Source organism: Carcharhinus amblyrhynchos, chromosome 11, assembly GCF_965287045.1.
Source record: "Carcharhinus amblyrhynchos chromosome 11, sCarAmb.v2.hapA, whole genome shotgun sequence".
Lineage (NCBI taxonomy): Eukaryota > Metazoa > Chordata > Chondrichthyes > Carcharhiniformes > Carcharhinidae > Carcharhinus > Carcharhinus amblyrhynchos.
The window spans coordinates 63,738,548-63,765,694 of NC_137334.1; the positions used below are offsets into that span (position 1 = coordinate 63,738,548).

The 27,147-nt window shown below is 38.2% G+C and overlaps 1 protein-coding gene and 1 pseudogene across 1 annotated transcript; one reads left to right on the forward strand and one right to left on the reverse strand.

The window, feature by feature from the left end:
- Positions 1-3,605: 3,605 nt before the first annotated feature.
- Positions 3,606-3,752, forward strand: LOC145350385 (U2 spliceosomal RNA; annotated as a pseudogene).
- Positions 3,753-4,972: 1,220 nt separating this feature from the next.
- On the reverse strand, positions 4,973-25,317 carry insig2 (insulin induced gene 2). The gene is made up of 6 exons (XM_080199298.1): positions 25,002-25,317; positions 19,123-19,486; positions 15,660-15,784; positions 14,787-14,953; positions 9,409-9,508; positions 4,973-6,974 (listed from the first exon to the last, which is right to left on the reverse strand). The coding sequence occupies exons 2-6, from the start codon at positions 19,370-19,372 to the stop codon at positions 6,933-6,935; spliced, it is 684 nt and encodes a 227-aa protein (XP_080055424.1). The 5' UTR covers positions 19,373-19,486; positions 25,002-25,317; the 3' UTR covers positions 4,973-6,932.
- Between the last annotated feature and the right edge of the window lie 1,830 nt (positions 25,318-27,147).

Below are 27,147 nucleotides of genomic sequence, written 5' to 3' on the forward strand. Positions count from 1 at the left end.
CTTTTAAGAAAGCTCTGGAAATTTCTCAGGGCATGGAAATGGATGCCTGTAATACTAGCGATATTAGCAGTTAAAAGGCAGTGCCTAGGTGGGTGCTGCATCAAACACAGAAAGAACCTGCAAACAGGAAGGTAAAGCAGTGGAGTGTTTTAGGTGTGGCCACACCATGCCAATCAGAGCAAATTTATAGTTGCTGTTTGTCACAAATACAGCAAGAAAGTGTAGTTAGCAAAAAAAGTGCAGGGGTGTGAAAAGAAAGGTAAGGGCCAGGCTATAAAATTTTAATTCAAAAAAGTCTCAATCAGCTACATATCATGTCAAAATCTCAGAGCAGGCTGATGTGTAAGTTTGTGACATGTTCAATAGCAATTAGGAGGAAGCAGTGCCTATTGCCACAGTTATAGTTGACAATAAATAAATCAAGATGGAGGTTGACACAGGCGCCTCCACACCTCCAAGTTAACATGGGACTCTAACCAAGCCACCAGCCCTCACTCCAGCAGAGATTAATCTCAGAGTCCATACCTTTGGGACATTGGAAGTTCATATAATAACCAAGAGCAATAGCATGCCTCCTTATGGTCAAAGAGGTTGAGTTTGCTAGAGTGTGACTGGCTTAGCAAAATTCTGTTGCTCTGAAGTGAGATCAGACAGAAGCATTTGGACATATTCAAGGATGAACTGGGTATATTGTAAAGTTGTATGTAAATTCTCAGGTTATTCCTCACTTTTTCATGTCCAGAACAGTGCCTTATGCCATGAGAAGGAAAGGGGAGGAGTTGGAACAGTTGCAAAGGCTTGGGATTCATTGAAACTATTCAGTTTTCTCATTTGGCAGCTTTAATCATTCTCTAATCATTCCAGTCCTTAAAAATTATGACTTGGTGTTTATGTGGTGAAGTACTTGGAATTTCAAGATAGAAAGCTGGTTAGCAGATAGGAAGCAAAGAGTTGGCATGAATGGGTCTTTTTCTGATTGGCAGTCAGTGACTAGTGAGGTTCTGCAAGGATCTGTACTAGGACCCCAACTATTTACGTTATATATTAGTGATCTGGAAGAGCGAACTGCAGATGATACAAAGTTGAATGGGAGGTGAGCTGCAAAAACGATGCTGAGATGCTTCAGTATGATCTAGACAGGCTAAGTGTGCAGGCATCTACATGGCAGACACAGTATAATGTGGATAAATGTGAAGTTAATTACTTTGATAGCACTAACAGGAAGACAGATTATTACTTGAAATTGGTGTAAATTGAGAAAGGTGGATACTCAGCGAGACCTTGATGTCCTTGTGCATCAGTCGCTGAAAGTGAGCACGCAGGTACAGCTGGCAGTAAAGAAGGCGAATGGTATGTTGGCCTTCATATTGAGAGGATTTGAATATAGAGGTAGGGATATTTTGCTGCAATCGCATAGCAAATCAGTGAGGCCACACCTGGAGTATTGTGCATAGTTTCGCTGTCCTTCTACGAAGAAGGATGTCCTTGCGAGAGAGAGTACAATGAAGGTTTACCAGGCTGATTGCTGGGATGGCAGGCCTGTCATACAAGGAGACACTTAGTTGGTTAAGATTATATTCGCTGAAATTTAGAAGAGAGGGGATCTCATAGAAATTTATAAAATTCGAACAGGGTTAGACAGGTAGATTCAGAATGTTCCCAATGATGGAGGAGTCCAGAACTAGGGGTTATTGTTTGATGATAAGGGGTAAGCCTTTTAGAACTGAAAATGAGGTGAAATGTCTTCATCCAGTGAGTGGCGCATATATGGAATTCACTACCACCGAATGTAGTTGAGGCCAAAATGTTGTCAGATTTCAAGAATTAGATATAGCTCTAGGGGCTAAAGGGATCAAGGGATGTAGGGAGAAGGCAGGATCAGGATATTGAATCTGACGATCAACCACGATCAAAATGAATGGCAGAGCAGGACCGAAGAGCCGAATGGCTTATTCTTGTTTTTAAGTTTCTATGACTATAAGCTTACCATTAACCAGGTTTCCAACTTAAATGCTCATCCATCACCCAAGATGGAAGATTTGTTTTCAACTCTTCCGGGAGGCAAGAAATTTTCAAAACTGGATACAAGCCAGGCATATCAACCACTTTTGCTAGAGGAAGATGCGAAGCAGTACATGACCATCATTACACATAAAGTGCTGTTCAAGCTTGATTTCTGATATATCCTCCAGTCTGGCAATCTTTCAAAGGATTGCCTATTGCAAGGCATTCCTCAGCATGGGTCACACAGTGATTAAGACTGCTGTCTCACAGATTGATTCCTGGTTGGGTTACTGTCTGTGCGGAGTCTACACGTTCTCCCCATGTCTGCGTGGATTTCCTCCGGATGCTCTGGTTTCCTCCCAAAGTCCGAAAGACATGCCGGTTAGGTGCATTGGCCATACTAAATTCTCCCTCCTTGCTCCTAAACAGATATTGGAGTATGGCAACTAGGACATTTTCACAGCAACTTCATTGCAGTGTTAATGTAAGCCTATTTGCAACACTAATAAATACACTTCAACTTTAGGTTGCAGTCTACTTGGATGACATCTTAATTACAGGGAAGACTGAGGAGCACTTGGATCAAGTTTTTAGAAAGTTTTCAGGGGAGGGATTGCGACTCAAGAGGAGCAAATCCATTTTCCAGGCATAAAGTGTAGCATATCAAGGCCACAGAATCACTGCACAAGGCATATCTCCTGTGGAAGAGAAAGTTTGAAAGAAGCTTTGGAGGTCAAGAATGTGTCAGAGCTCAGGTCATCTTTGGGCTTAATAAACTAGTATGGAAAGTTTTGTCGGACCTGTCTACTCTGTTGGCTCCACTATACCAACCTCTGCACAAAGAAAGTAAATGGAAGTGGGGAGTCTATAAGGAAGGTTTTCAAGAACATGGAAGCACCGCTGTAATTGGGTAGTCTGCTAGTCCATTTTGATCCATACAACTTGTCTGTCTTGCAATGCCTTGCCCTACGGTGTGGGGACGGTATTCTCTCAATTATTGGAGGACAGGTAAAAAGCATCCAGCGATTTTGCACTTCGGATGCTGATAAAAGCTGAAAGCGAATAGTCACAGTTGGACAATGAGTGTCTAGCTATCGTTTTTTGTAGTGGAAGTATTACATCAGTACCTCCTTGGTCATTTACTCACTATATGTACTGACCACAAGTCTTTTCAGTGAGTTGAAATGATTCCTCTGGTGGCCTCAGCAATAATACAGCACTGGGTGTTTACACTGCCAGTTATCAGTACAACAATTGTGCACAGAACAGGGAAAGACAACACAAATGCATACACGTTGAGTCATCGCCCTTTACCAGATTTGCCATACAAGGTATTGAATCCTCTGGAGAAAGTTTTATGAGAATTTTGCACATTCTCCAGTAAGTGGGAAGAAATTTAAGCAATTGAGGTCATTTTCTGTCACAAGTTGAAAGATTTCTGATTCAAGGATGGCCAACTATCATTGAAGGTGTGAAGCATAGAGATGAGTTAAGTGTACAAGATGGATGCATGGAGTGAGGCTCAAGAATGGTCTCTTGGCCATTCACTAGTCACGCATACAATTCATGAGGCTCATCCAGATGTGTATGGAATGAAAAGACTAGCTTCTCGGCCTTTTGGTTCAGATCAAGTGTAGTATCGACATGCTGTACTTGGTTGAAGTCATTAGGTTACATTTTCATTTCAAATAATTTTTTATAGCAGCATCTCGGTCTTTTGGCTAAGATGCAAATGAGATCAAGCCTTGGAGGAGAATCTATCATGTAGATCAAGCCCAAGACAGGAGGTGAGAGCTCTGTCTTGTCAGCTTGAACCTGGAATGTCAACTTGTTGACACTCTGAATTGGATTTGATTGGATTGAATTGGAATTAAAAAAAGTCTTGCTGGGTCATATGTATAGTGGCCTCAATCTGGACTTGAAGGTAAAGTCCTGTTCCACTTCACATAACGCAGAAGTTGGTACTATTTCTTCCTTGGGAGTGGCTAGATTGTCTGGACTGCACATGGACTTTGTAGTACCTTCCATGAACCACATGTTGAGTGTTGTAGACATGCATTCAAAATGGTTGGAAGGACATGAATATTACAGCTTCTTGACAATTGAGAAGCAACATCAAATTTTTTTTTTTACAGTTCATGGTCTACCACATTAGCTTGTTTCGAGTAACAGTACTATGTTTACAAATTATTAAAAGAATTCATGCAAAAGACCAGGATACATCTCAGAACATGCGTACTGAGCCATTTCAGCTGGCTTCAAATGGTCTAGCAGAGAGAACTGCTCAAACGCTAAAAGGAGTTATTGAAGAGCGCCTTTGATGCTCCATCACCAGGCAAAATTTCATTCATGGCAGGAAATTGCAAAAATGGCACCATAGGCTTCTAGTGCCTTACCCAATGCTTAATACTAATGTACCTCAGCATGTAGAGGTTCTGTCTGGAAAGGGCAAATTTAAAGAGAAATAAAACAAAAAACACTGGTAGACTTATACCATGGAGGCAAATAGGAAGTGTGATAATGAATGGCAATTGATTGTTACATGTATTAGTATACAGTGAAAAGTATTTTTTTTTGTGCACTATACAAAGCATACCGGACATAGAAAAGGAGGCAGTGCAGAATATAGTGTTCCAGTCGTAGCTAGGGTGTAGAGAAAGACCTCTACTTAATATGAGATAGGTCCATTCAGAAGTCTGGAAAGAAACTGTTCTTAAGTCAGCTGGTATATGTCCTCAGGCTTTTCTAAGAGGAGATTGAATTACAGCATTGTTAGAGTGGTTTAAAAGAGTTAGAAAAAAGTTTTAGAAGCATAGAACAAGAGTAAAAGATGGAATTAGAGGGTAAGCTGGGCACAGCTTACAAGAAGTCGCCTCGCTCTGGCACCATCTTGCGAACATTAGTCTTTGTACCATTACAAGCATTATTAATGAAATCAAATAGTAAGCCAGGAAACAAAACTCTACACTTGCATGGTATAAATTTTTATTGTGAAAAATATGACAACTCCTTTTTAAAGTGATAACAGAGTTCCTCGCAATTTCCATAACCACTGCGATATTATTCTATGGCTATTACAGAATCCTTATCTCTTTTTGCATACTGGTAAACTAAAACTAAAATCTATTACTAAAACTGTTGAAGCACTTGATGGTTAATATTTCACTCAACGCAAATACATACAAAATGCTTCAATATCGGTACCCTACACTTATTCTGCTTTACTTGATGAAATAAAGTCCTGGCATCGTAAACAATTACATCAAATAGTCCATTATGAAGTTCAGTGCTTCATGCAGCAAAATCCTGGACGATGGACATAACTTGGTAAAATTAACGTGAAAAGTTGCAGACATTGAAGTGAGCATGGGTAGAAAGCGCACTGCAGAATTCTGTAGAGAGCTATTTGATCCAAACTTAAAATAAATAAATGTGCAGCATTAACATGTGATTCTATTTTAAACCTGAAATCACATCAATTTTAACTTTAAATTTTGGTAATGGTCACAATGCAGATGAAATGTACAAATAAAGTGAGATTTATTTAGGGATATAATTTATGTAGAGAATATACAAGCATGTTTGAACTCATTCCACAATCCAATGCAATTAGAAAGCTTTTCTGCTTAAATTTTGTCACTTGACCTTATTTTTCTATAAATACCGTCCACTACCATTAAAAACTATCAAGAGTTGCACTGTGTAACTAGAAGTGTTTGTCTCCCAAATAAAATGTGTTTCCTTCCCCACAGGACTGGTGCAGTCAGCTTTACTGAAGTAAATATTTTATTGGAATATTCAGTATATATTTAAATCAGAATAAATTAGTTGAAGATACTTATGAAGCCAAATGATTTTACCCAACTGACAGCTGAATGTCTTGGTTCATAAAAGACAGAAGGTCCCATTAAAACAAAATAGACAGAACAATTTGCATTATCATTTTAACAAATTTCTTAAAATAGTTTTTATTTAACAGTAAGCTGCTGCAAGATTGTCTTCCCTACAAAACAAAATTTTATATCCTAAATGAAACAAACAATAGCATTCTTAAATGTTTCAAAACAACCTGAAAACACAGATCAGCCAAGATATGCTGCTGATGTTCAATCCCTGCTACAATAGTTAATCGCAGAGCTCACCATATTTTGAAATATCAATTAATAGTATATTGCTTCAGTAGCATGACACATTTGTGCATATATATGTCGACAGAAGCAGCTTCATGCATCTGCAAAAATCCTATTTCTATTGCTACAAGCAGGATTCTAAAGTGGGGATGAGCCAATAGTTCAGATGTTACATTCCCTGTAAGGCAGAACCATAAAATATTATCCTTGTATAAAATATACTTTAAAAATCAGGAATACTAACGTTGCACTTCATTCAAATATTGCTGAATCGTCTAAACTTTAATGATTTATAAATATAGGCATGCAAGCTGATAATTGAGAAAAAACGGCACAATTGCAATTTTAAGATACTTAAAAATAGAGCTAGTTAAATAATTGCAGGACACTGTCCAATGACTATCTTAAACGGAGTATAAAATCTGAAACGTTTGCTCATCCAGATTAAAACTAACAGAGCAATGTAATTATATACCTGTTTGGCAGCACACATCTATAAAAACGTTCCAAAATCTTTCCCTGGGAATAAAATGAATGTTCTCCATGTACTAAGATTGACTCCAGAGTTTCATATAGATGTATGGTCTTGCAAGTGTATTCCCCACACAATAATGCTCTAACCGGACATTTTAAACCACTAGCAATCACAGATTGCATTTCATATAGCAGAGTGAAACAAAAACTGCAGTTTCTGCAATTTTACAGCCAGAAACCTTATTTACAGCTTTTTACATTCATTTGGCATATCATCCTCATTTCCAATTGTCTAACTGAAATCTTCAAATTTCCACAAGTACTTCAATCTTGATGAGGTTTCTCTGGAATAACTTTACACTCATACTGCAATCAGAAAGAAAATAAGGTGGTCATTGCTCATAGGTTGTAGGACATCCAAAGAATATGAATTACGAACATTGCCTTGTTTCTTCACTTGTAAAATCATCCCTAAAGTCAATTGGAATATTGAAGCACAGAACAAGAAAATGAATGCAAAAGTGAAATGCAGCAGATGCTAAGAATCTGAAATGAAAACAGAAAACATTGGAAATAATCAGCAGGTCATGCAGCATCTGGGGATATTTCTGATGAAGAGTCACCAAACTAAAACATTACCTCAACCTCTCCCCACATATGTTGCCTGACTTGCTGATTATTTCCAGCATTTTCTCTTTTCACAAAAACAGAAACTAGCACATTAATGTAATCCCTTCCATAGAGTCCACCACTTACCCCATTGTGGATCTGAAGCACCTCAATCTAAATAGTCCAATTACAAAAGTTACTAAAACATGCAGAAATGCACATCATTTATCTTTCCTCACATTTCCATTTTGAAATCTGACTTGCTAGAATCTCCTAAACATATTACCCAATCGCTCCATTCCTTTGTGGATATGTATTCTGTATGATGGGATGTAGCAATTCGTATTAGTGATTTGGTTAAAAGAATTAGATTTCCTTTATTCATGTTTACTCAAGATGATAGTTAATTAGAAAGCAAAGTGTTGTTTGTGCAGGAAGTTGCAATGGATCACTGTGAGACTAAGTGAATGGGCAAAACTATACAGGTGCAGTCCAATGTAGGAAAGTGTGGAAGTATTCATTCCAGTCCAAAAAAGACAGATCAGAATATCTTCTTAATGGCAACAATTAGGAACACAGATGCTTAAATCCTATGCACACCAAACATAAAAGCTAGTGCACAAGTACTAAAAGTGAAAAAAAGTTAATGGAATGTTGACCTTTATTTTAAGGAATTGGAATTCAAAAGTGGTCAGGTCCCACTGGGAGCACATCATTCAGCTTCAGGCATTGAATCTCAGGAAACATATATTGGTCTTCTTAGAGGTATAATGCATATTTACCTGAATGCCTTAGCTTAGATTTCCAGGGCAGATTGCATGAATGTGGTTTGTATTGGAGGGTTGAGGGGTTGTAGAATGAGCTGATAAAATTGAAGTGATTCTGTAGGTCACACAGAGGAACAATATCTCTGGTGGTACAGATGAAACAAACATGCCAAATCAAATTAGCCCTAGGACATGCAGGAATGTAAACACACAACAGATTGCAAAAATCTGGAACTCATTTCTGCAAAATGCTAGTCAATTAAAATTTTCAAACTCTGTTAGATAAAGGTACCAAGGGGTGTGGAGCAAAGGGAAATAAATGGAGGTGCAGATGAGCCATGATCTAAATGAACGCAGAACAGGCTTGAAGGACTGGATTGTCTACTGCTGTTAGCATTTTTCTATATTGGCCATTTCAGTCAACAGCTGTCCATCCAAGGCTCCAACTTCATTTCAATTCCTAGCTTTTGTTGAGATTCCACACGCCCTCTGTTCTGGTCATGGTAACACTTGTGGGAAGTTGAAGGAGCGGGGGTAGGGAATTCTTATATGTAAAGTCCCTTGAGGAGAGTTTATTTTCAATATGTGACAGGGAGGGCAAGAGGAATTTGTTCTCTTATCATTCAAAGTGATGCCACACAGACTACATCAATTCCCCAGGGGCAGATAGTGCCATGGAGCAATACCTCCATGGACTTCACAGAATTCACACGTGCTATCATGAGAAAACCTGTACATGCCACAAAAGTAGCGGCCTGCAGAATTATGTCAATGAGTCTTCCTCCTTGTTGGCAAAAACTAGCTTGACTAGATCTACAAGGCAAGAACAATTAACTTCTAAGTGAAAGTTGCGGAGATGGGTTTCTTTGCTTGCCTATCTACAGCAAGCACACTTTAGCAGTTTGATTGGTTGTGAAGAGCTAAATAGTACCATATAACTGAAAGTGCATATTAATGAAGAAAACTAACACTTAAGGGTGAAAGAATCTCTTTACTATTCTTGGTACTTATACTCAAAATTCATACTATTCCACATACTGCCTGTGGGATACACAAGTGTTGTCTGTACTATGACATTAGTTGTTCTAGCTGCCTGGGATGGGGCAGTTCTAATGGCTATGTACATTCATCAACTTCATTTCAATTATAAAGGAAAGGCAGGCAGGTTACACAAAATGACAGAATTTTGAAAGCATTTTTCAGTACAAAGATAGAAATTCATTTATTATTCATTAAAGCATTTCTGAGGCTTCTTGCTGCATAAATATATATATTTTTAAAAAAAGAACCATAAATATATTCAATCATTAAAATGGTTAAGGGCCAAATTTTATAGATAATTTTCATCTGGGAATTTGGGAAGCACGGAGAGGTTATCATCAAATACCCATTAAAATAAATCTATATAAAAAGTGTTTACCTACCATTGCTAACTGGCGTCCTATATTTCCCATTGTTATTCCACCAGCAAAAAATATACAAGGTAACCAAGATCGAACATAAAGGAAATCTGGAGATGTATATCTGTAAAACAAAGTGCAATAGATAAAATTTGTTTCCCAATATACAGATATCTCATTAAGTCAAAACTTTAATATAACCTCATGTAAAATGTATTAAGCTTTCAGTGCACTAACCGATTCTGCTCTTTATGAATTACTAAATTTGAAATTGAAATCAAGTCTATAACTGATATAAACCCATATGCACAAGAGCAGCAACTTTCAACCAAGTGAATTAAACATGGGAAAGCATTTCATAATAAACACGGAATTCAGACTGACAGTTAAAAATATAAACATAACATTTGCATATATTGAGATACAGAATTATTATGGGCGCATCTAAACATACAGATTGCAAGAACTTGCGTGGTTTTAAAACCCAAGAAAACTATATAAACTATTTAGTGTTTGTTTAATAAATTAAGAAAATTTTCATCTAATTGTGAAGAATTACTGTACATCTGAATTAAGTAGATGCAGCAGATCCCAGATTCAGTGCATGTGATCTGCAAATTTACCTGCTTAATCTATTTACTTTCAGATTTTTGTTCATCCATTTCTTTGTAATTATTGTGTTCTTTACCTATTCCTCAGTAGGACATCTTAGTGTCCTATTATGGTTCAGATTAGAAACTCCAAAGTGCTTTATGAAGCAAGCCTGAATTATAAGTTTTGCATTTTGAATTTGGCTCGGATAAGCATAATCACATCACTTCAGGTGTGATTCAAAAGACCCACTAGGGAACTTTTACCAAAAGAAGTTTATTTAAGAATATAGTCAACGTGTATGAAAAGAAAATTAGCAATAACTTCTAACAATTACAAACAATAACAAAGTAAACCACATATATAAGTTGTCCCATTCAAACCAACCTTCATAAACAACCCTTTAAACAGGTTCAACGCAGCATAGACTAACGCTCATGTGATACTGGGATTAAGGCTATTAGTTGAATTCTGCAGCCAAATGCATTTGAGGCTCAGAACAGTTTGAAGACAAGTCAGCTCCATAAAACACCAGAGACATTCTAGTCCAGCCCCCAATAGCAGCAGATTTTCACCCTTCAGAAAAAAGCCTTGCTTTCAGCTAACCAACAGAATTTCCAAAATAACAGTGAGGGGGGAGAAACTTCTTTTTAGCTTGCTGTCCCTTCTAAAACTAAAACCCACCACTCCAAACTGAAAAAACTGTCTAACAACACAGGATCGTGAAACTAATCCAGAATGTAAACAAACAACCCCATTTAAGGAGCAATGAAAGACATTTGGTGGGAATTTGGCAGCACTGAGATCAGATAGGGCTGTGAGCTAAGAAACCACTAAAGCTGTGAGCTTCAGAAATCATGTTTTTAAAAAACCCTTTCTTAAAAGGTCCACTGACATCACAGTCCTAAAAATAAAAAAAGTTTCTTTTTTCCCTTAAGTTTTCTGCAAATCTATTTTCCGAGTTTAATCCTGGATTTTGATTTAATTTCATATTGACCCTAAAACTTAAAAATTTGCTTCCTGGTTGTGCAGACTGAGTCTGCTTTAATCAGGTTAACGACACTGTATTTGCTTTGTTCACCAATTTATTGAGAAATTGTTTTGAATTTAAAGGACATTTCCATTCTTTTCCTCCCTCAATAACGCAATGACTTATAGGTTTCCTAGTATTTTGTCTGCCACTTATCTGTCCTTTTTTTCCCTTTCCCAGGAGATTGTGAGATTGTAGGGAGTCTGTAAGGAAGTTGTGAGGCTAGCTTTAAGGTTTAGCTGGTCATCCCCTGTCCATCAATTTGTAAAGTAATTCAGAACATAGCTTCTGGAAGAAGTTTAAAAAGTACTGTACTGTAATTTATGTTAAAGTAAAAATTTGCTGGTGGCTATTGTACAACAGCATGGGAAATGAAAGTGTTCAGGATATTCCTTGTATCTTTAATAATTAGCAAATAAGGCACTGGTTAAAATTATATACACTAGCCCACATTGAGAAACTAACTCTTCACAAATGAGAGTTAAAATATGTGGTATTAAATTCACGTGACAAATGTATAACATAGATTTTGCAGTGCTATTGATAGGAAAACTCTCAGCTTTCATTGTCATTATACCACAAACTGACAGCACCTTCCTGACTCTGCTTGAGTGTTGAATAGTGTGGATTTACTCAAGTTTCTGTAAGTAGGTCTACTGTCCTCTGTAGGATGCATTGTGAAGGTTCCATCATCTGCAATTTCCATTGTTATCATGATTTGACAAAAATTTCCAACTCTTACATATGCAATGAAGTATAACTGGGTGTTTAAATGGGACACTAACTTCAAAAGTACTGCTAAACATGCTTAACAGACCTGGATGGGCAACTTCATCTTGTCAATTTTCCCCCCAGTGAAAGCTGTCTGGTAGATCTCACCAATAGCAAAACATTTTCCCATGTTGTTGCACAATAGTCACAAGCAAATTTTTACTTTAATATGAATTACAGTACAGTACTTTTTAAACTTCTTCCAGAAGCAATGTTCTGAATTACTTTTTAAATTACACAAAACTGATGGACAGGAGACAACCAGCTAGATCTTAAAGCTAGCCTCAACATAACGGATAGTCCATTTTGATGAGACACTTCTCTGCGGACTCCTTACAACCATATAATCTCCCGGGAAGGAAAACAAACCAGAAAAAAACTGAGGACAGATAAATGGGGGACAAAATACTGAGAAATTCCTTTCCACTCACCTCAGGCAATCAAAACGAGTCCAAGAGACTAAATGGAACTGTTATTCAAAAACTCAAATACTGAAAGACAATTATGCTGTGCATATGATCAATGGAATATGCACAACTGTCCCCATCAATAAAATTAAGTGCAATCTTTTTAGAAAGAATTCATATTTGCATTGAACCCCATATAATACCTTCCACCAAAATGTATTTGATATTCTATAGAGTTATATCAAAATTATACAAATTTTATTTTCTGCAGGCAGGACAGTTTTGTAATTTTATTATAGAAATGAGCCAGTGATGTAAAAAATTAAGCAGGATTAAATATTTCAAAATATGCAAACAAAATAGATTCTGCATCCATTAATTTTATACTAAGTGGTTAACTGCAATTACAGGCATCTATAAAGCAGAAAATCTCTCATACAAGTTTTTTTGTTTGCAAAATGTGGAGACTTTAAAAAAATTTAGCATAACTTTTTACTCATTCTGCTGCCCAAGGCCAGTTTATTTCACCCTTTTTCAAATGGTCAGAATTTTATTGAAATATGCAGCCAGAAAAGCTTTGAAGATTTACTCTTCTACGGTCAAAAAACTTCAAAGCTTCCAAATTCTCTTATTCATTATTAAATATAATGAAGCAATTAAATTACCAGAAATACCTGCAAAGCTCCATAATAACACAGCACAAAGCTATATTATACATATGCATCTAGGGACCTGACCTTCAGTGCCAAGTTCTGGAAAGGCAACTTGAGGCAAGTTCTTTATTAAAATAAATGACACTGTTGAATTTAATTCTTGGTTCTCAATAATTTTTATAAAATCCGTTTGGCTGATCACAATCAGTTGAAAATCAAGTGTATCATTGAGCTATGGCTTCTAGAAAAAATTAGAGAAGTAATAAAACGCAAGTGGTCACTTCATATTCTTATTACATTCATGCATGTAAAACCAAGGCAATAACCTTTCGATCTCAATTTATTTTCTGTTGCTAAATGCGGCCAACACAAATAATTGTTTTTAAACTGCCAAGGAAACAGCATCACCATGGTTCAAAACATTTTGCTAAACTAAAGTCCCTTCCTTGGGTCAAACTAGAATAGACAACTGCCAACTACCCTTACTGAGGAGTCACATTCCACTTAGTTAAAATCCAACACAGTTCACATGTTGGCAAAAAATGACTACTTCACATCTGGACATTACTTGATGTAAGGAGTTCATTCCTTGCAGTCCTTCAGCAAGCTCTATGAAGAAGTTTTTACATTTCTTAGTTAATATGTTGCTTGCATTCTGATAGTTGAGGGATTTAGTAGTTTTGATGATTTTCACTAAATTGACCCTTATTGATGCTAAAAGGAAAGTCTTCAGCTTAAAAACTTAAGTACTCTTGCAACAATATTTATAACATAAGATGAGAGGGAAAGATAGAAAAACATTTTGCTTGCATTTAGAAACAAGGCTGTGATTCTATTTGGCACTCGATATCATAAATCATGACACCAAAGTTTGAGGGTGTTTTTATTGTTTCACAGAATGTGGGTGTTGCTGGCTATGTCAGATTTTGTGCCCATTCTAAATTGTCATTGGGAAGGTGGTGATGAGCCACCTTTTTGAATTGTGTGTCCATGTGATGTTGGTACACTCTCAGTGCTATTAAGAAAGGGAATTCCAGGATTTTGACGCAGTGACAAAGGAACAGTAATGTAGTTCCAAATCAGTATGGTGTGTTGCTTGGAGAGGAATTTGCAATTGCTGACCTTATCACGGGTTTGGAAGATGCTAGCAAAGGAGACGTGATGCGTTACTGCAATGCATCTTGTATATGGTAATCAGTGCTGCCACTGTACTTCAGTGATGGAGGGAGTGAATGCTTAAGATGTGCCATAGGGTACCATTCAAGCAGACTAACTTTTCCAGCATGATGCAGAGTTTGAGTATTGTTTGAGCTGCACTCATCCAAACAAGTGGAGAGTATTCCAACACATTCCTGACTTTTGCTTTGTGATGGTGAACAGGCTTTGGGGAGTCAGGAGATGATTTACATATTGCAGACTTCCCAGCCTCTTACCTGCTTATGTAGCCACAGTACGTAGCTGGTCGAGTTTAGTTTATGGTCAATGGTTCCCCCACCACCAGCCCCCCTTCAAGGTTATGTTGTTGCTGCTCAGAAGAATACATTACTGCACATATTCCACTCCATCTGCTGGATTCAATCATTCCAGGGAGAAGTTGGAATGTTCCAGAGAACAAAACAGACCTCGTGATCTCTGTAAACCCAGGCTTGCATCTGCCCACTAGAGAATGGACTATGTATGCATGTTCATTACAAATATTTTCTTAATTGCTCAAGTGTAACCTAATATGTATGGCTTATAAATTATTTGGCCTTGCACCACAACGCTAAAAATACTCTTTATATTGGTTTTAATGAAACCAATTTCGTTTTTAATGAATACAATTCAGTTTTATATAATACTCAATGAGAGATAAAAGAAATATTAACCAAAGATTGATACCCACAGTAAATGCGACTTTTATGAAAAGCACCAAAACTGCCCCAGTCAGATAAATCTATTTATACTTACTGGTAAACACCATTGTAGACTAAAAGCTGAGTGACCAACGTGGCAAGAAATGCAATTCCTATTCCCAGTCCAAAGCCACTTCGAGATCTATCAAAAGTCCACCACAATCCAATGGAAAGTGCTGCTAATGTAAGGGAGAGCTGCATATTGTTGGCAAAATCCACCTTCTATGAAAGACTTGTTAAGGTTTGAGACAAAGACAGCATTTCATAGAATCACTGAATCCTTAGTCAAAAAGTGGTTATTCGACCCCTTGAGCCTGCACAATTCCACCCAGGCCCTATCCCTGTAACCCTACATATTTACCCTGCTAATTCCTTTGATACTAAAGGGCAACTTATCATAGCCAATTAACCTAATCCGCACGTCTTTGGACTGTGGGAGGAAACCAGAGCACCCAGAGGAAACCCATGCAGACATGGAGAGAACATGCAAACTACACACAGACAGTTGCCTGAGGCTGGAAGTGATCCCGGGTCTCTGACACTGAGGGGTAGCAGTGCTAACCACTGTACCACCATACTGCGCAACATTGAATTTTTTTCTCAACTATATCCAAGAAAATTTATCCTAAAGATAAAATTGTTTTGCAAGTTTATCAACTATCCTGTAACTCAAACTCCAACAAAACCATGTTTTCATCACATGGTGAACTGTGATTTTGTCGAAGTAACGTTCTGAAGAATTTCTACACTGAAATTCACCTCACGATTAATTTTGCAGGCAATAATTTTTTGAAATTAATTCATACTAAATTTAGTTTCTTGACACACATGGACTCGTAAGAGCTTAAAAAAATCCTGCATTCTTAGCTATAAATGAACTTTAAAAAATAAAATCTATATTTTGTGGTTTGTTAAACAAAGAGGATACAGCACTAGCATGGTTTATGCCAACAAAGACTGCCACACAACGCATTACACTGGACCATTCCCTTTTGAATTTGTGTGGTTCTCCCAGATGGCTGTCAATGCATGGGTAAAGCAAACCAATCACAGCTGCAGGAACAGAATAACAGCATTGATTAGTAAGACCTAAAATAGCATTTGTTTTGCATTCGAGGCCGTTGGGTTACTTCAGTTCAACAGCCCTGACCAAACAAAACAACAAAAAACAGTTGTTTCAGCAAGCATAAACCCAGCTAACACAATGCCATATATAAAATTTATGACAAATACATAATACTAAGTGGATAAGCTCTTGAAAAAACTTTCCAGTCATTCAATTTCATAAGGTTTTTCATAAGGATTCATAAGTGTTACAAATGGACAAATATACCAAAGAAACAAATTTGCCTCCTATTATGGGCAAAGGCAGTTTTGCATTTTTTCCCATGTTCATTTTTCATGTTGTTCTTTGCAATTTTGTTCCCAATTAAAATGTAACAAACCCAACATCCAATCAAGTCTCCCATTTCTCTGTTGACAATGAACAAATGATAAATATCTGCCACATCTCTAATAGCAGCATTGGGGAAAGAAGACTGCCTGCTAATTCACTTTGTTCTTTTTCCTTCCTGTGAAAGCCCTTCATCTCATTCAATTGCTCCATTATACCAAAAACATGAACGCTATCATCCTACAAACCAGTTATGTATTGATGGACCATTGCAGCTTTCTCAAGAGGACATTTTAAAAGCCTGTATAAAATTGTGGAGCTACTATACAACTTCCAAAATCCCCATATGTTTAGATTTTTATAACTTAGATTAAACAATAAAACAATTACAATTTCATGTTAGAATCACAAATTTGTTCACTGCTCAAAGTTCATTAACTGCAATTTATACAAATTACTTAAAGCAGACTGTAATCTCATGTACACTGCAATTAAATCACTATCAAAAAATATTTTAAAAGTAATACTCATTGTGGCAAAATGTGGTGGTAATATGCTCAAGGAAAATTCCAACTAACTTTTTTCATTAGTTGGTGTCAATCTAATGTTGCAGCACAATAAGTTAGCTCAGTAATTTAAAATGTTCAAAATTAACCAGATGTTTTTAACATCACTATCAGTGCTTTCATATATTTAAATTATTCAGCAAGTCACAAAGGAGTTAAGTTAAATAAATGCTGCAACTGATCCATATGACAAAAAAATGAGTTTTTAGCCTAACTGCTTCTTTTTATTTTTGGCGTTTATGTTATATCTGGAAATTTGATCAATGGCTCTCATCTTAGTGTCTTTTCTCTTTAAAAGAAATGTACATATCTTTTAGTAAGTGCAGCAGAGCAGAGATATTTGCAAAGGAAAAACTTATATAAGTATATCCGACCCCATAAACACATACAAATATGCAAAATAGGAGCAGAAGCAGACCATTCAGCCCCTTAGGACTGCTCTGTCATTCATTAAGATCATGGCTGTTCTGTTTGTTTCGAATTCCATATTCCCATCTACCCTTGATAACCTTTAATTCCCTTGCTTAACAAGAATCTACCCAGCTCCACCAAAAAAATTTTCAAAACCCCACCTTCAGAAGCAGAGTGCCCCAGAGTGACACAAGAGAAAAGAAAAATTCTCCTTGCCTCTGTTCTAAAAGGGTGACCCCTAGTTTTAAAAACAGTGCCCCTTAGTTCTGGATTCACCCACAAGAGGAAACATCTTTTCCATGTCCAGCTTGTCAAGACCATTCAGGATCTCGTGTACTTCAATTAAGTCAGTCTGCACTCAGTGCCAGAGGAAACAAGCTGTTCAACCTTCCCTCAAAGGAGGACCTATTCATTCCAGTTATCAATACAGTAAACCTCCTGTGAACTACCTCGAATGCGTTTACATCTTTCCTTAAATTAGACCGAAATCGCATGCAATATTTGAGATGTAGTCTCACCAATGCCCTACATAACCAAAGTTCAACATCCTTACTTTTATGTTCAATTACATCTTTAGGATAGTATTCCACTGGCCTTCTTAATTACTTGTACCTGCATAATAATCATCTGTGACTGACTTGCGAGAACACCTAGGATCCCTTTGCACCTCAGAATTCTGTAGTCATTCTCTGTTTAATATTCTTCCTGACAAAGCAAACATCACACATTATACGCCATCTGTTAGATTTTTGTCCCCTTACCCTATGTCTACCCATCTGCACCCTCCTCATCTTCATCTCACACTTTCCTACCTACATTTGTGTCATCTGCAAATTTAGCAACCATGCCTTTGCGCCCTTGAAGTTATTGATATAAATTGTAAAAAGGTTGATGACCCCTGTGAGACTCCAATCATTACATTTTGCCAATCAATTTATGAATGCTATTTTCTGCTAATCAATCTTTTACCATGCTAATATGTTATCCCTCTACAGCAAGAGCTTGTACTTTCTGCAGTAAGTTTTGCTGTGGCATCTTATCAAATGCCTTCTGGAAATCTAAGTATGGTACATCTACAGGCTCCCCGTTTTCCATGGTGCACATTACTCCTTCAAAGAACTCCTATAAATTGGTTAGACACTATTTCCCTTTTGCAAAACCACACTGACTTTTCCCAATTACCTTGGGTCTTTCCAAGTGCTCAGCTATAATCTCAAATTATTGATTCCAATACTTCCCCTACGACACAAATGAAAAATATCGTTTTACTCATTTTAATGTCTTCAAACACTTGCTAAACATGGTTACCAACAGGTGTTCAAACATCATGCTGAAATAAGGCAGAAGCTTCCACTGTGCACTGTGGCATTAATCATCTCACACACACACACATCCAGCTTCCATTGCTATTTGCAAGAAATTTTTTTAAAAAACCCATAATTAGTAAATCGAAGTTCCAATTAACTTAATTGGTTTATAAATACGTGGAGGTCAAGGAGATTTGGACTAATCTCAACTCCATTAAGCATAACATAACAACACTAATTAAATCATACAACCATATGGACAGTGATGTCCCAATAACTAGGGCAGAGCACAATAACAAGCACAGAGCAAGAATAATTTCCTTACAGTCTTTACTCATGACCAGAACGAGTTAATAGTGTCTTAAAGGTAGGTAAAAATGAAGACTATTCAATCTGACAAGTTTACAATAAAAAGGAAGGCTATTTATAAATAGCTACTTAAAAAATCCTACCATCACTTTACTCTAGACCTCAAAAGATCTCTCACTTGCTGCGTCACAACACAGGTGCTCACACATAAAAGCTATTATTTTGCCCTTAGTTTTCTTTGGGATAATGATTATGAAACAATAGCTTAAACTGCTGAAATGCATGTGCTTGTACGATAAGTTTTATTCGAGTGAAACTTATTTTCTTGCACAATCTTTGAAAACATCACTATAGGCATTTCCTAAACTCCAATATCACAAAACAGAACATGTTGTGATCACTTACCCGATGCTGTACCACAACATGGCGGAACCCACCAAGCAGAAGAGAAAATGCTGGCAATGACATCAGGAGGAAAAAGAGTAACATTTCTTTGTACCTGCAACAAGTTCAATACTAGTGCTAAGAACACACCAATGGAAAACAGGACCACGCCCCGAACAAGCAAGTTCATATTCTGATTTGTGATGGCAGAAAGGTAGGGGCCATGCCTGATCTGCACAGTTGTGGCTTTGCTTTTTTCCTCCTCCGCCATAGAGATAAGGGTATTTAAGTATCTGTCTTCTCAGTCGTTGGCTGTTATCAGTGGAGCTCCATTTAGCTGGATCGACGTTCACCATTTAATACATTGTGTGCAACCTACAAGGAACTGAAAGACAATATGCTATATAATTCCAGTAAGTCATCTATAATAGATTAGATAAACTAGGGATTATTTCAACGAAGTGAAATAGTCCCCTTAACAAATAAATTGAGTTTTAAATTGTAGAATACTCCAGAAAAATACAACGGGCTTTGACGCAGAGAGAGCACTATGTCGCCAACAAGAGGTCAAACCATATGATTTCCATTAAACCAGCAAGCTGCCAGTTTATTCAAAGTGCTGATCAAGAATTTGTCATTTTGGTGGGAAAGGAGCACTGATGACAAATCTGCCAAGACCATTCATAGACAAGGGCCTCCAGCATGGGTGTTACTGGTGAGAGTAACTTGAGGGCATTACTGAAGAAGATGATTAGCAATGCAATGTGAAAATGAGCAATTTTGCTCATTTGTTTTCCCTTAGAAAATTGAGATTGATAGTAAATCTGAAATTTTACATTTGAAAATGTTCCCCAATGTTTTCAGGAGGTTTAGTTCTCATTGGCATTCAATTACAGGCATTAAATGGTGGCAATATAACAAGACATTGAAATGAATCATAATTTTTAAACTATGAAATATTTAGACCATTTCAAAATATGACCTCGATATTTTTTGCAAAAAAAACTTTGCAAGTAAACTACTAGTGTATTTTCCACAATCTTAACTTGCACACGTCAATCTGAGATTAACATCACAGTAAGCGTCCATTTCCATTTGTGCTGTAATTAAGACACAAGCTTACATGGCAGGTGAAAGCATTAATAGTACTTTTAAACTGTTAAATTTATTTTTTTCAATGTTAGCTTCTAAAATTATATTCATTCTTTCTGTAATTGTATTGCTGTTTAGCATGGAATATTATTCACTGGATGTCTCTCAGACGCTTTGACTAAATGTAGTCCAGCTGTCAGTAATAACCAATTCCAAATATTAATTTTAGTCTAACTTAAATAGTATTTTTATATTTAAATATTTAATATTTTGCATTAGTTAAGTGTTCTACTGCGTGAAAATGCTACTATTGGAGTAGTAGGCAATTGACAGCATTAGATGCTTGATGATACTGGCCCAGGTTTTACAGTAATAATGATGGAAAACCATCAATCTTTATGCAAAACTTACAAACCTCAGTAAAGGCAGAAATCCAGAAGTAGTTGTCCACGATTCAACACATTCTCATAGGATCATACTGCCACCACAAAGCCAATCCCCTGAAGTATTATAATGATGTTCATAGTTTTCTAAGGTATCAAACACATCACTTTCATATTACATGAGTATTATAAGAGTATTATATTACCAGAATGCAATCCGGTGGAAATCCCTGAAGAGGACTTGCCCTTTTATTAACCCTTCTGTAAAAACCCTTGAAAAAGTTGAATGAGGAATAACCGAGTTTTTTTTAAGCCATACCAAGTTTATAATTAATGCTGAACAGTCTCAACAGAAAACTAGTTTATTAGTAAATCGTTTTAAATTTTGATACTTCAACATCTACTGTACATTCCAATCATTTGTTTCAGTCTTTGTAAAATTTCAATTTGAAGTGAACAAGAGCACATTTTACTTCCTGGTTTGCTGTTGAATATTTCAATGTGATTTGGTCGCTTCTCCTGCTGATGTCATAGTTGCTGCTGGATGCCAGGAAATCCCCCTTGTCTTGACACCAAATTCAAACTGAAGTCAGGAAAGAGGAAAATCCATGCCAGAGGTGGTCAGATTGTTGTAGCAGCTTTTTTCAAATGAACAGTGGCTAGTGAATAGTGAACAGTAGCACTATTCCCCCTGTTCTTCTTTCTGGTCTCATGCTGTCTCCTTGGACTCTGGTTCCCCCAGTGCTTTTTCTGTGTTCTACTGTCCCTAGACTCCTGCAGTCTCCATATTCCTGCTCTCACCACGCCCTTGGCATAGATGGATAGATTTTGCAGTGAGAAGCAGACACACCAATCTCATTGTTATCAATAATTGCTATTGTCTGAAAAGCATTAAAATACTCTTTACACACATCACTTCCATATAACATGAGTATTATCAGTATATTTTAGAGAAAAGATCCATGGTTACTAAACTATTTGAATAGATGTCCTTCAGCCAAAGATGCTCAAGAGCCCTGATCATAAAACACTGTATTTAACTGAATTATGATCTGCAATTTCAGGAGGTGATTACATATCTTTAATAACCAAGTTATAACAGGCATCTTACATTGGTGTTTACATGCTTCAACTAAGCTCCACAGTTTAATTCGACAAATAAGCCAGACATTCTGCCATCAAGCAATATTAAACCATCTTGGGAAAGCTATGCTCACAGCTCCTTTGCTTTGTATCAGAGAGTTATAAAGAGGCCCTTCAGTCCATGTCTGCACCAGCCTTCAAATTCCTTTTATAATCCCATTTTCCAGCACTTGGTCCATAACCTTGTATGATGTGGTGTTTCAATTGCTCATCTAAATACTACTTAAGTGTTGTGTGAGGGTTCCCACCTCTATCACCCTTTCAGACAGAGTTCCAAATATCCACCACCCTGAGTGAAAACATTCCTCCTCAAAATCTCTTGCTTCTTCACTTAAATCTATGCCCCTTCTTATTGACCCTCCTAAGGGGAAAAGTTTTTTCCCATCTACCCTGTCTGTATCCCTCTTTTTTTTTTTGCACACTTCAATGAGGTCTCCTCAGTTTTCTCTGCTCCAAGGAAAGCCACCTCAGCCTATCCAGCCTCTCTTCATACCTGAAACGCACGATCCCAGGCAACATCCTGCTGAATTCGACATCCTTTCTAGTACAATCACATCCTTCTTATAGTGTGGTGACCAGAACTGCACACAGTACTCTAGCAGTAGCCTAACAAACATTTTAAAGAGCTCAATCATAAACTCCCAGCTCTTACATTTCACACAATGCCTTCTTAACCACCTTATCTATCTGTTCTGCTGTCTTTATGAATACCTGCGACAGGCACCCTAAGGTCCCTCTGGAACTCCCAGCACCCCACCATTCGTTTGTGTATTCCCTTGCTTTATTGGTCCTCCCAAATTCCATCACTTCTCATTTTTTGGGTTAAATTCTATTTGCCACTGTTCTGTCCATTAACATGCCCACCTATTTCATCCTGTAACCTAAGGCTTTCCTCCTTGCTATCTGTCGCACCATCAATTTTTGTGTCATCTGCAAACTTACTGATTACACACTCCACATTCACATCCAGATCAGTAACGTATACTACAAACAGCAAAGGATCCAGCACCTATCCCTGCAGTACATCACTGGACACATGCTTCCAGTCACAAAACAACCTTTGACCAACACTCCATGCTTCCTGCCAGTAAGCCAATTTTGGATCCAATTTACCAAATTGCCCTGGCACCCATAAGCTCTTACCTTCTTGATCAGTTTATCACATGGGAGGGATCTGAAATCCAGCTGGACTACATCAACCGCACTGCCCTCATCTAAATACTTTGTTACCTTCTCAAAAAATTCATTCAAATTTGTTAGACATGATCTCCCATGACAAAGCTATGCCAATTATCTTTGATTAATCCTTACCTTTTCAAGTGGATATTAATTCTATTCCTCAGAATATTTTTCCAATAATTTCACTACCACTGATGTTAGACTCGCTGGCCTGTAACTACCTGCTTTACCCTTCGTTCCTACATTAGTTGCCCTCCAGTCCACTGACAACTCTCCTGTGTGTGGAGATGCCAGCGTTGGACTGTGGTAAACACAGTAAGACGTCTCACAACACCAGGTTAAAGTTCAACAGGTGTATTTGATGGCAAACACCACTAGCCTTCAGAGTGTTGCTCTTTCGTCAGGTTCTCCCACTCTCAGATGCTGGTTGATGCTGTCAGACTAAGTCAGACTTTCTAAACTTTGAAGTTCCCAGAGCTAAGTAGATACATTTTGCGTACAACAGCTTCCTCAATGTCATTCATCAAATCCATCTAATATTACAAAAAAAATCAAATAATCTTTGTTGTCACATAAGAACACAAGAAATAGGAGCAGGAGTAGGCCATCTAGCCCCTCGAGCCTGCCCCGCCATTCAATAAGATCATGGCTGATCCGTCGTGTCTCAGTTCCACATTCCCGCCCACTCCCCATAACCCTTAATCCCCTTGCCTATCAAAAACCTATCAACCCGCGTCTTAAAAATATTTAGCGAGGCAGCCTCCACCACTTCAACGGGCAGAGAATTCCAGAGATTCACCACCCTTTGAGTGAAGAAGTTCCTCCTCAACTCCGTTCTAAACTGCCCCCCCTTTATCTTGAGGCTGTGCCCTCTAGTCCTACTGTCCTTTGAGTGGGAAGAGCCTCTCCACCTCTATCCTATCCAACCTTTCATGATCTGTTTTCAATTCAAACATAGTTTCATTGAGCTTTTGATGGTGCTTGGTCTATGCTAACATGGTGAAGACCTCTGATTCTATATGGTTAAAATGTGATAACTATTGCATTGCTTAAAATTCTACAGTAGACTTAATAATGTGGTTAGTTTATACTGCTTCAAATTTAACTACATTCTGGACAATTCAAGCACTAAATTAGGCTAGTCAACCTGTTACATCACATTAATTTATATCACAACACAAACTAATTGTCTCATCAACATATAAAATTTAAAAAACTGTGCCTAATTATTTCCAAACTTACACATACTCTCAATAGCATCCAAAAACAACTCACACAAAATGAATTATTTCTACAGTCATTATCAGGGAGGTTAAGCGTATTTATTAACCATTTTGCATTCAGCAAGAAATTACCAAAATTAATGGGAGAAGTGAACAGTTATACACCTTTTTTTGGCATTGGCTGAGAGTAGAACACTGGCCAAGTCCAGGTCCCAAAGAAAATGCTTTATTCTTCTTCAAATATTATCAGCTAACACATCCACCAGAACAGACAGATTTGGTTTGAGACGGGATACAAACCCATTCGACAATGCAACAATCCTTCAGTACTGAGCTGGAGTTTAAGGTTAAATTAGATTATGAATAAGGTTTGGTCCACCATCACTTTGGAAGTTTACTGCTTGATCATTCTGGGAGGCCCCATCAGCAAACCTCCCCATAAGTCAACAATTGCGTTGCAATCTTAACTCTGATGACTTTTGTTTTTGTGGAAGTGTCAACACAGCCAGGATATCAGTATTACAGACTGGGGCATACAGACAAAGCTTGACCTATGTCAGTATGAAGGAGGGGGATTTTCACAGTAACTTCACTGCAGTGTTAACGTAAGTCTGCTTAACAAATTAACAGATTAACAAATAAGTTTTAAACTTTACTTCGATCTGGACTGAGATGCTGTAGAGTATTTAATAGTACTGGACTGAAATAGCCTTAAAGGCAGGTTTTCTGCCTGAATAAGTGGGACTACTTAGTAAAGACACACAAGGGTCATTTGAGAGCACTGACTCAAGTCCTGATTGAAGCACCTTACAGTTTTAATTGGTATAAGTAATGAACTAGGCAATAAAAGGAGTTTCCTTCACTAAAAAAAATGACTTACAAGCGAACCCGGAGCCCCCAGTCCTCACAGTAGCTGAAGCATCTAGGCCGCAAGCAGCCTGCTCCTTTCCAAACAAGCTCGCCCACCGCCTGCTCCTTGAAACCCGGCCAGGCCAGCCGCCTCGGCCCGCTCTCCGCTCCGGCGGTCCTGCCGCTGGGGAACTCCGAGTCGGGTATGAACCAAGTGGACTGGAGGCCACTCAGCTTCTCCTCCCCCAACAGCAGCAGCGCCGCCGCCGCCGTCTCTCCGCTCGGCCCAAGCACATCTCGCAGCGACAGCAAAATAAAACAAACGCTGCAGCCTTCCGCGCTCTCGCTCAGCGTGACGCGGCCCGCCTGCGTGCGCGCTCCTGCCTTACCCGCGGGCTGGACTGAGCACGTGCACGCCCTCACCGTGCGCCCCGGACGTGCGCGCGTCCGAGCTGCGCGCGCGTGCTGGCGGGGGAATGTGCGCGTGCGAATGTTGCCCTATTGAGCAGAAACATTGAAATAGTTGCCTGTTACGTAAAAATAACCTATAGAAATAGTTACCTACATTTCTGTCACCATAAAAATAGTTGCTAATAGTTATCTCTTTAACCTGTGGTTATCTCTCTCTCCACTCGCATTGTCTATGCCTGTAAACACAGTAAGAAGTTTCACAAAGTGGAGCCCTACCTGTAAAGACATGGTAACCTGTAGATTCATATTCCACCCATTATCTGGCAATAACACAGTAATCTCTGTCTACATATGCCTTGTTTGCGAACCCGAGTCTCCACTCACCTCATGAAGGAGCAGCGCTCCGAAACTTCATGATTCCAAATAAACCTGTTGGACTTTAACCTGGTGTCGTGAAGCTTCTTACTGTGCCCAACCCAGTCCAATGCCGGCATTGCCATATCATAGAAAATAGAAGTAGAAGTAAGCCAATCAGCCCTTTGCGCTTGCTCCACCATATCATTATGATTGTGGCTGATCATCAAATTTGATATTCTGATCACCCCACCCCCCCCATGGCACAGTGAGTGCCTCACAGTGCCAGGGACCCGGTTCAATTCCCTGCTCGGGTCACTTTCTGTGTGGAGTCTGCATGTTCTCCTTGTGCCTGCATAGGTTTCCTCTGGGTGCTCCAGTTCCCTCCCACGTCTGAAAGACGTGCTGGTTAGGTGCATTGGCCATGATAAATTCTCCCTCAGTGTACCTGAAGAGGCGCCGTGTGTGGCGCCAAGGGGATTTTCACAGTAACTTTGTTGCACTGTTAATGGAAGCCTACTTCTGACACTAATTTAAAAAACTTTAAGCATCAAACATATCCGTTGATCCCTTTAGCCCCAAGAGCTTTATCTAATTTCTACTTGAAACCACACAACGTTTTGGCTTCATTTACTTTCCGCGGTAGTGAATTCCATGCATTCACCACTCTCTGGGTGAAGAAATTGTTCCTCATTTCAGTTCTAAAAGGTTTACCCTTATCCTCAAATTTTGGCCCCTAGTTCTGGACTCCCCCACCATTGATAACATTCTTTCTGAATCTACCCTATCTAACTCTGTTCGAATTTTATAAGTTTCTATGAGATCCCCTCTCACTCTTCGACCCAACAATGAATATAATTCTAACTGATCTCTCTTCATATGACAGGCCTGCCATCCCAGGAATCAGCCTGGTAAACCTTCACTGTATTCCTTCAATAGCAAGGATATCCTTCCTCAGATAAGGACACCAAAACTGCACATAATACTCCAGGCGTGGCCTCACCAACACCCTAAATGTTTATAGCAGAGGAGGAGGCTATTTAGCCTGCATGTCTGGACCTCTGGAGGAGTAATTCATTTAGTGACACTCCTCTCTGCCTTTTCCCTGTAGCCATATTCCTTTTCAGATAATGATTCAATTCTCTTTTGAAAGTCTCAATTAATTTGATTTGATTTATTTTTGTCACATGTATTGGGATACAGTGAAAAGTATTGTTTCTTGCATGCTATTCAGACAAAACACTGCTCGTAGAGTACATAGGGGAGAAGTAAAGGAGAGGATACAGAATATAGTTTTGCAGTTACAGATAGGTGAAGGGAATTTGATATGTGATAGGACTATTCAAAAGCCTGATGGCAGCAACTGTTCTTGGGTCGGTTGGTACGTGTTTTCAGATTTTTGTATCTTTTTC

Coding starts and splice junctions, on each gene's coding strand:
- insig2 (XM_080199298.1), bottom strand. CDS start 19,372: ATGGCGGAGGAGGAAAAAAGCAAAGCCACAACTGTGCAGATCAGGCAT. Junction 14,954..15,659: donor GCATAAACCATGCTAGTGCT/GTATCCTCTTTG, acceptor AGTCTTTCATAG/AAGGTGGATTTTGCCAACAA. Junction 9,509..14,786: donor GTCTACAATGGTGTTTACCA/GTAAGTATAAAT, acceptor TTTGTTTTACAG/ATATACATCTCCAGATTTCC.